Raw genomic sequence first — 10371 nt, 5'->3', positions numbered from 1 at the left:
ATAAGAATCTTTAACTTTGAATTCTGTACCTAGATAAGCTGTCTTCCAAAACTATTTTTGTCTTTTACAATTTTAAGGGATGATGTCACACATTCTGGGAAAACCCCACCTGTCTCTTCATGCTACACCTACATTTGTGAGAAAGCACATTTCAGACAGCAGGGAAAACCCACAACTCACCACAACAACACATTGTAAATTGTCTGAGCCACTGGTGCATAAATTAAAGGGAACTGGAGTAGTGGAGAGATTAGAAGGTAAGAGGAAGAGGGTGGAGACAACATAAGTGACTATAAATGCTGAGATATCTCAGAAACTCAGACACTGAACTAGAGCTCCAGCAAAGGCATTCACTGCAGATTGGCTTGACCTGAGATTAACCAAATATTGACTAGAATAAAGATGAATTCTGAAGATTGTTCCCTAACAGAGAACAGCTCCTTGGAGAGAGGACGACAAAGTAAGTCAGATCTTAGTTTTATGTTGGTAATAACTACCTATACAGATGACATATACTAACAGTATATAAGGAAGAAAATGAGTCTTTGTCTTTTGAAGAACTTGGTTACATTCTATTTCAGTCAGAATAAAGGAGAAAATGGGAAGTAAATACTTCTTTATCTATGAGAATATAGGATTCTTGAGACTAGAGGAAACACAAGTGTAAGTTTTCCGAAGATCTTCAAAGATCTGTTTATTTCATTTCATTTTATCTCAGTTTTTTTTAGATTTTATTTATTCATTATAGAGAGGGAAGAGAGAGAGAGAGAGAGAGAGAGAGAGAGAGAGAGAGAGAGAGAAGGGGAGAGGAGCAGGAAACATCAACTCCCATATGTGCCTTGACCAGGCAAGCCCAGGGTTTTGAACCGGCAACCTCAGCGTTTCCAGGTTGAGGTTTTATCCACTGTGCCACCACAGGTCAGGCTTTATCTCAGTTTTTAGATGTGATTAGAAATCTCCCTTCTCTAGCTCAATGCATGCTTCATCATTTTTCCATATCCATCTGTACATGTCTATTACTGGAAACACTAACTTTCTTTACAAAAATTCTATTTATCACATAAACAATAACATTCTTGATTGCCTTCAGTTTGTATCTTTCTGGGGTTTCTGTGTGCCTTATTTTGGGTTCTCATGACAACATCTTCCAGTTGCTGGAAATAATGGTTTCCAATCTTTGAGAGAATAGCCTTATGAGCACCTGAACATTTACAGTGACTGATGGAAATTTATTAAGAGACTGTCATAAAAGAATTCTTGAAAATGCCATCTTCTGTTTCTATGTTCTTTATGAAACTCTTCTTACATTTTAGTCTTCAATATCACCCATCCAATCACTGGCTTCTAATTCCAAATGAATCATTTTCCTTTCTCTTGTTTTTCATCAAAATATGATCATTATAGATATATACTATTTCTTCTCTTCTATTTATCTATTCTCTCCACAGATCTATTCTATTTATTATTACTAGAATTTTTAATGTTTTCCTGTAACTTGTTTCTGTGCAGATTTCTTATTTGTTTTTTTTTTCATTTATCCCTCTTTTATCTTTAATTATTGAGGTACTCTAGAACCAACATATATGGAGTAATGTTTCTGTGTAAGCTGTAACAAAAGAATGTGTTATGAACAGCAGAGCTGAAACTATCTAGAGGAAGGGATTGTTTTCTGAGTGTGTATCTACTAAAGAGTTTTATGTTAGAAAAACTTTGTTTACCTTCCATAAACCTATCTTTCACTTAAGGACACAAAATCAAGTGTGGTTAATAATAAGTGTAAGCTATACAATTTTTTTGGTAAACACATAACCATAAGTTTATGGCCTAGTGTTGAGCTGCCAAAAAGAAAACCAATTGTCATAACAAAACTACTCAATAAATAGAAGGCATAGTTGCAAAAAATTTTAATTCAAGAATTCTTACCCTTTCCTGAGATCATCCCAATTTTCTATTGAATATTTAGTTTATGCTATCCTTATGCTAGCTTTTTTTTTTTTTTGAATGGACAATCATTCGGCATCATTTTTAGGCAACTCAATATGTAATGGAGTTATTTTCAATTTCTCCATTAATGGGCAGAGCCCATAATTAGAGCGGAAGTACTGAGGGTAGTGTTTTGTTACTTAGGTGATAAATCAATCTGAGTAACAATAACCTTCACTAATGTATATAAACTACAATCTGAAAATAATCTGCACAGTTTAACCACTGGACAAGCCAGAAGACTGAGGTGGATTTAGGAGTGCTTAAGCTATTTGGATGAGTTAGTACTGGCTCAGGAACAAGAGTAGTTTCTGCATTTAGTCTGAGCAGCATGATGAGAAGTGAAACTAGACAGAGAGGGCTGAACTTGCTAGCCTACTTACCATGGGCTCCTTCCAGTAACATTTGGGTGCTGGTGAAAAAAGAAAAGAGGTTTGCTTTGAGAAGCTGAAAGAAATAACACTAGATAGGAGTGAGGTAAAGGCATTCCTTGAAAACTCTGAATTCTCCTGAAACCTGTGCAATTTTGTTAACCAATGGTATTCCAATAAATTCAATAAAAGGGGGAAAAGGGAAAATCTAAGTGCAGCTCTATGCTGGAATATCTCAGAGATAGATGTTTATGTTGACATTCATTCAGTACAAGGTAAATTACTGTTAAAGAAGGCAGTATCTTTTTGCCCAGTTTAATTTTAGAGAAATGTTTTAAGGCAAAAACGTAATTGCTGGATCTTAGGGTAGGTGTACACTTAATTGTGTAAAAAACAGTTTTCCAAATTATTTTTTCATTGTACTCTCTCGTTAGTAATATATGAAAATTTCAATTGCTTCACATATGTACTAACTTTACCAAAACTACTATCATTTTTTTATTTTGTCATTAGTTATACATCAATTTACTATTTGTATTATACTTTTCTTCATTTATTCTCATTTACATAATCTCTCTTAGTAAATACATAGAGATTAAGGGATTATGTTTAGGATGCTTTGTGTCATCTTGGGTAATCAGGTATTTAATAAATATTCTTATTGTGATTAAAACAATAAAACTATGATAGAATTTTCATAGCTATTAAGTACATATATTGGGGAGATATTTATGATCTTATCATTATGCCCACACTGTTTCATTTCTAGCCAAAAAGAAGCTATGAAAATTCACTCAAAATTTGAGAAAAATTAACTTACAAACTTTATAGCAGAAAGTGATACACATAACTACTTTTTAAATTAGGTGCGTCAAGAAACTATCAAATGTCCCTATCCTACTACTGTAGTCTGCCTGAATTTACCATCAATTTTCTCTCTTCAGACAATGCTTCCAGCTTTCACTTTGCAACGCATCGTGAAGGGTCACTTCAAGTTCCTGTTCCATGTGCTGTAATGAATATCGTTATGCTCACCGTTTTGACCATAACTATCATTGCTTTATCAGGTGGGGTTGCACTTCATAAATTTATCATGTCCCTTTGCTGTATGCATTTGTTATAATCCCTGCTTAAACCTAGAGCTTTTCCATAAGTATGAAAACTGTCTATGATTTCTACATTACTATGGGAAAAAATTATATTGCTGTGGGTTTAAAAATATGAAATGAAAAGGACTGATTTAGAGTCTAAATAAATCAACATGTAGTTAGAAAAACCATGGGCTTCACATTTATTGACAGAAAAAAAATATCTAAGACTTAGATTAGTCAGGATTTGGTCAGTCTTTTGTCTTTCGTCTCAAAGACCAATGTGATTATGGATAATAAAGTCTATTGTTACATGGTACTCAAAACATACTGCTATACCAAAATACATGTGTCTTTTACGAACATGATTCTTTATAATTTTATGGACCTTTTACAGTCATTGATCTTTTATATTCTGAATTACTTCCCTGCATATTATTTTTCCCTTCATCTTTCAGTATAGGGTTCTATCTACTGCAATTTTAAATTCCTCCATCTCTGCATTCAGATTCAAAACCTTCCTTGAAATTTACAATGTACTTTATCTTTCTAGTTTTTACACTATTTTCAAGATTTTTCTATTTTTCTACCACTTTTGGATGTTATTATGATCAAATACCCACCCTCTTTTTTCTTATATTTTGCACAATGATGCTTAAGCAAAATGGAAGATTAGATAAAGTAAGCACCTGCCTTATTATGCTTCTCAGAATTTGCTTTCTTGCTTTTCATCTTTTATCACCTGGTGTAGTACAGCATAGTCTGAACTAGGTTTACATGTAGTGGTTATTCAGTTTCTTTTATAACTAAAATAAACAATTTTCCTGTCCACAGTGGGCCAATATAATTGTCCTGCCCAAGATATGTCTTCAGAACCATCAGGCAGCCATATTTCTTCATGCCCAGATGATTGGGTTGGATATCAGAGGAAATGCTACTTTTTTTCTAATACAACAGAAAATTGGAACTTGGCCCAAAACTCTTGCTTCAAACATGGTGCTACTCTTGCTCTCATTGATTCTGAAAAGGACATGGTAAGATAATACGCAAAAATAATTTTGTAAAATATTATTATTTTCTTTTATATAGCTAATTTGTGATTTCCTTCTATTTCTTATAAGTGAGGAAGACATGGTACTTATCTCCCTTGTAGGAAAATTTAGTCTGAGGTCAAAATGAGTGTTTTGTTTTGTCTTGTAAATTTGATTGCAATGCTTAGCATCAAAAGCCAGAAATCCCAATGAGTTTATTCTATATGAAGCTAATAAATAATCAGTTTAGCTAGTGTATCTTAGATGCAGGCTTTGCAGAACTGCTTTTGAGAACTTATATACTTACCCAGAGGCATTTTATAACAGGCATCCTCTTTGTGCTTTCTTTAAGATCTTTTTAAAACGGTATGTGGGTAGAGCTAAACACTGGATTGGAATGAAAAATGAAATTGGTCAGGCATGGAAATGGTTAAATGGCAAAGACTTTAACAACTGGTAAGTTCCAAAATGTTTCTTTATCCTTCCCAGGCAGGTAGCTGAGAAAAACCATTTTCTTCTTTTTCATTGTCCTATACGAAAGTTGTGCTCTTTATAAACAGCTTTAACAATCTCTTTTGTTTGTTTATACTCTTTGGAATTCTTTAAAGAAAGACTTTTATATTACTTTGTTCCTTTCATCTATTTGAATTCATACAATAAATACTTCTAGTAGTTCGATCTCAGAAAAATATAGTATAAATAAAAGACTCAGTTAGAAATATTCCATGAATAATTATGATGATACAAAAAAAATCTAACATTTCCAATTACATATTAATAATTTATTGGTGAACTAATCTTTGGAGAATAATTCCCTCTTACTCTTTCTAAGTTCTCATTTCCACAAGGATAAAGAGCAATTTAAAAAAAAAGCGATATTTTTATACCTAATTAAAAACTGCTATGAACCTGAAAGCAAACTTAGAATTAAATATGCTATTTTTATTACTTGTAATTAAACTAAATGTTAAAGTTTGAAGGAAAATTTATAAGTCTAGTGTTTATCTTGTTCATCTGAAAACTCAAGAGCTGAATAAATTTCTAGCTCTCTAAAAGGCTTTATTATAGTTACTGATACAAAGAATAAATTAAAATCTCTAGAAAGGGAATTCTTAATAAGTGTCTTATGGTATCATATCCACAGATGAAAGTCAGGGGCCATGAACTCCTTAAAACTGTATGCAGAAGTATGTAGTTTTGTTGAATGTGTATACTATCTAGGAATTGTTTCTTGAAGGGTTTGTGAACTCAAAAATGACCAAGACTCACTCATCTAGTGGCATATCAACCAAATAAATACAGCTCTTTACTCAGCTTTGTACCTTCCTTCCACATACTCTTTCTTTCAATCCCTGTGTACCATCTCTCCAGATTAGTCTATGAACATTTGACTGAAATATTTGCCTCATGCATTCTTACTCATAAGGGAAAAAAAAGCGCAGTCCACTAAGACCACAGACTTTTTACTCTCATGTAACTGAATGGAAATGACGAACTGAAAATAATTCTTAATTTCTTTATTGTTTGATAGGTTCAACCTTACAGGAAGAGAGAACTGTGCATTTCTGAACAGCACAGAGGTCAGCAACACAGAATGTGGAAAGAATTTACACTGGATATGTAGCAAACCCTTCAAATAACAAGGAATCATATTTGCTTATTATAGCATAGAACTGAAGGAAATTTGTATCAATGATGCTGCTCTATGGTCAGGTATTTTCCAAAAAGACTTTGTGAAAAAGCTTTTTATTATATTGGAAACCTTCCAAACAAGATGTGGAAAAAAGGGAGAGAAATTCCAGAAATATCTGCATTATGGAATGCCCTTGTTGTGAGCTGAAACATCACAGGTTGACAGATATTTATGTCCATGAATCAGAAGATTGACTTTAAATCTTTTGAATGCACTTTATATTTTTTTTCAAATTCAGAAATAATAAAATAGCTAGGTTTAGAGTTATTATTTATTGTTGAATGACTACCAATGATGAGTGTGCTTCACATGTTTGCACTATTTGAAGAAGTTATATGGCAGTATTAAAAACTGAATGTAAACAAAGGAAATTTTAAGTGGTAACACAGATATTTAGTCTAAAAGCATTTGTTAAGCTCAGAGAACATTTATAAGTGGACAAATGCTTATGAAGCTAAGCTTTGTAATATTTCTCTCCTTTTGGAGAAGTTTGCCTGGTTACTTTGTCACTTTTCCCCCTCAAAAATGTGATGACCATGTATTTATGTTGTTTCTTTACTTCTATGTTTCTTTTTAATGGTACAGAATTCTTTGCTTTTAAAACCTTATAAATCATGTTTTATAGAGTTAAACCAAAACCAAAGAAATTGAGAAATATTTTAAAACAGATAAGTATTGAAAAATGTGCAATATATGATGTGGTAAATCTTTACTATAAAAAAATTCTGTATTGTCCAAACCTGGACAATTATAAATTTGTGCCTCTCCTAATCAATTGTATGATGTGCAGTACTTCATGTTAAATATTTTTAGTGCAATAAAGTGTTTGTTTGTCTTTTGTATTTAGTACAATTATAAGCTGCTTTTATATATGTTAAAATAAAAATGGAATCAACAGAATGATTTCTAGGAAATGTTTGCTCTTTTAAAATACACTGAAATTTATGTCACACTAGAAGAAAAGGGAATGCTATAACATCTTTTAAAAAACTTATCTATTGTAAAACCTTAATTTTCTAATGTAGTTTCTACTTTTTGAACTGTTTTCATATGTGTGTTTCTAAAAGGGCTATATTCATTTTTCTGTATAATAGCAGATGCTCAGTAAATACTCTAGTTGACTTAAAAAGAATTTATATCATTTAAAATGTTTTGTCTCCATTATTCTCTTCTTTATTGTTTATCACCCTCATACTAAAAAAGCACAGAGAAATTATGAGATAACTAAAGTCATTTTGTGAGGACCTGTTAATAAGCTCATTCTCTCCAATAAGTAGATAATTGGTTCTCATAACCAATGTTCTGAAAGTATTTTGCTCATTTCTGAAATGCTATACATATTTTAGTTATTTACACAAATTAATTAATTAAATAGAAATGATGTACATTACATAATCTTCATGGTATATTTCATTTAGGAAAAATATCTATTATCTTCAATTGTTTTATGAATATATTTTTCAATATTTTTCTCTGAAAGTTAGAAATGCCTGATATATGTGGTATCTTTAAACTTTTGTTACTGGTATGGCATATTGGGAAAAATATGTGAATTCCAGACACTTCTTTTTGATAAATAATATAGAAATTTCTTTTTTCGCTTTTCTTTTCTTTTCTTTTTTTATTTTTGAGCAAGTGAGAGAGACACACAGGAAGGGAGAGAGATGAGAAACAACGACTCGTAGTTGCGGCACCTTAGTTGTTCATTGATTGCTTTCTCATATGTGCCTTGATTGTGGAGCTCCAGCTGAGCCAGTGACCCCTTGCTCAAGTCAGTGACCTTGGGCTCAAGCCAGCAAGATGGGGTTATGTCTATAATCCCACACTCAAGCCTGCAACCCTGCACTCAAGCTGCTGAGCTCACGCTCAACCCAGCGACGCTGGGGTTTCAAACCTGGGTCCTCAGCGTCCCAGGTCAATGCTCTATCCACTGCATTACCACCTGGTTAGGCTAGAAGTTTCTTAATCTTAGTATCCCTCAGTTTTCACAACTGTAAAATGAAACAAATGATCTCCAAGCTCTAATATACTATGTTTGATAATAACAACACACTCCTCCAGAGTCATGTTAGAAAAAAATGGCTTGTGATTCGTGTAATATGAAATGTTTAAGTAGAAAACGTTACCATTAAGAGCCAGAGCACAGAAGAAGTATTGCCTGAGTTTCACCTCTTCGCTCACTAGTTGATCAGTTGTTTAAGTTAGAATTAGTCAGATTTAATTAAAATTAGTTAATATATGAAACTAAATTAGTTAATATATGAAAGAGGATTTAAACAGTACCTGTCTGAAGAAATGATTGTTATCTGTGTTTTATTTTGCTTTTCCAACAAAATTTTAATTTTTTTTCCTCTGGAAAGGGGAATAATTTTTCACATGCTATTTTACATAATTTTAGGAATTCAATAAAATTAAAATTGTTTTAAAAATGTTAAGATGACATTAAGTGTTATGCACTATAATGTCTTTAATTGACAAAAATTTTATAATATGTATATAAAAGTGATATTTATAAGTTGTTCTCAATTTTCACAAATATGACTAAATCTTTATACATGAAAATGTATCATAACTTGCTAAAAATATTTGTAACAAAATGTTAGGAAGTATATAACCAGAGAGACTGCTGGTGGTTATATAAATAGATTTCACTTAACCTTTGGAAAACAGTTTGAGAATACTTATAAAAACCTTAAAAAGATTAATCTTTTCCTTTCATGTGACAATTCTTTTTGGGGGACGTGGATTTTAAAAGAATAATCTTGGTTGGATGTGCAAGACATAATCACAGAAATATTTGTCAAAGGGCTTTCTTTAGTAGTAATAAGTTAGAAGTCATTTAATTGTCCAAAACTAAAAATTTAGCTAAAATATGATTTTACTACATGATGGAATATTATGCCAACATTTAAAAATAATAATGAAGAAGAATATTTATGTACATAGAAGAATATTCAAGCTATTATTGCTAAGCCAGTTGAAATAATAGATATCTTAAGATTCCATACCATTAAAAAAACATTATGTTGAGATAAAAAAATTACAGGCACAATAATAGTGCCTGCTTTATGATTCCATTTATATGAAATTCAAGAACAGGTAATACTAAAGCAATAATGACAGAAATCAATGGTTGCCTATTTAAGTGGGGTACCAAGAAGGGCAAGGGGCATAAGGAACTTTCTGGTTTATAACTTATTAGAGGGGTGTTTATAAGTGTACATATCTTTCAAAATGTACTGAATAGAATACTTTAACTTTACATTTTATTCGAGGTAAATATACCACAATAAAGTAGTGTCAAAAAACATATATATGTTCTGAGTTTTTATATGTTGAAGGAGAAAGAAAAAAAAACTACAAAGTTGACCCAAATTGTTTTCCCTGAGTAGTAGAAGTACAGGTAATATTTATTTTCTATGCTTCTCTAGAGTTTCAAATATTCTATAATGAATAGTTATTTTACTTTTCGAAAGAAAAAAATTTATTTTAAATAAACCCAACAATAGAATCATTAAAGGAAGTGGTTTAATGATTTAAAGTACAACTTTACTTTCTAATAACTAATTACAACTTTGCTTCAAGAATCTTCTTATGCTCTTGCTTTTTGGCTCTGCCTCTCCACATTGTCTTCCCCCCACTCTGTGTGGGCACCTCCAAGCTGCAGTGTCATCTAGTGGCTGGATAAATCACTGCACTTTTTGTTTTGTGCTTTATTGGTCCAGAAGAAATATAGTAGTTAACCTGTGAACAATTGTGATTTTTTTCCTGTAAAAACAGTGTTATAGATAACACAATCAGTTTTGTATTTATTATAGAGACATTGAATCTAGTTGTTGCCCTACTATTGAGATAAAATAAAAAATAATCTGCATTTTATTTTATTTTTTTTAATATTTTATTTATTGATTTTTTAGAGAGAGAGGAGTGAGAAAGAGAGACAGAGAGAGAGAGTAGGGGGAGGAGCAGGAAGCTTTGACTCCCATATGTGCCTTGACCGGGCAAGCCCAAGGTTACGAACGGCGACCTCAGTGTTTCAGGTCGACGTTTTATCCCACTGCGCCACCACAGGTCAGGCCAAATCTGCATTTTAAATAGTAATATCTAACATGTACTTTAATTTTGCTTCGGTTTGTTTTCTAACTCTACTGAGCTATACTTGTTATACAAAAAAATTGCACATATTTAATGTACTCAATTTCATG

The 10371-nt window shown here is 32.0% G+C and overlaps 1 protein-coding gene across 1 annotated transcript; it reads left to right on the top strand.

Annotated features, from left to right (window-relative positions):
* The first annotated feature begins 334 nt into the window (after window positions 1-334).
* On the top strand, window positions 335-7281 carry CD69 (CD69 molecule). The gene is made up of 5 exons (XM_066361191.1): window positions 335-460; window positions 3299-3421; window positions 4277-4476; window positions 4826-4929; window positions 6005-7281. The coding sequence occupies exons 1-5, from the start codon at window positions 403-405 to the stop codon at window positions 6111-6113; spliced, it is 594 nt and encodes a 197-aa protein (XP_066217288.1). The 5' UTR covers window positions 335-402; the 3' UTR covers window positions 6114-7281.
* The last annotated feature ends 3090 nt before the right edge of the window (window positions 7282-10371 follow it).

Source organism: Saccopteryx leptura, chromosome 1 (genome assembly GCF_036850995.1).
Source record: "Saccopteryx leptura isolate mSacLep1 chromosome 1, mSacLep1_pri_phased_curated, whole genome shotgun sequence".
NCBI classification, from domain to species: domain Eukaryota; kingdom Metazoa; phylum Chordata; class Mammalia; order Chiroptera; family Emballonuridae; genus Saccopteryx; species Saccopteryx leptura.
This window is presented reverse-complemented; position numbering and strand designations above follow the sequence as displayed.

What these genes read in the sequence shown, in the direction of transcription:
- CD69 (XM_066361191.1), top strand. Translation starts at nt 403, where the DNA reads ATGAATTCTGAAGATTGTTCCCTAACAGAGAACAGCTCCTTGGAGAGA. An exon ending in CTTGGAGAGAGGACGACAAA is followed by an intron (nt 461 to 3,298) that starts GTAAGTCAGATC and finishes TTCTCTCTTCAG; the next exon opens with ACAATGCTTCCAGCTTTCAC. An exon ending in GGCAAAGACTTTAACAACTG is followed by an intron (nt 4,930 to 6,004) that starts GTAAGTTCCAAA and finishes ATTGTTTGATAG; the next exon opens with GTTCAACCTTACAGGAAGAG.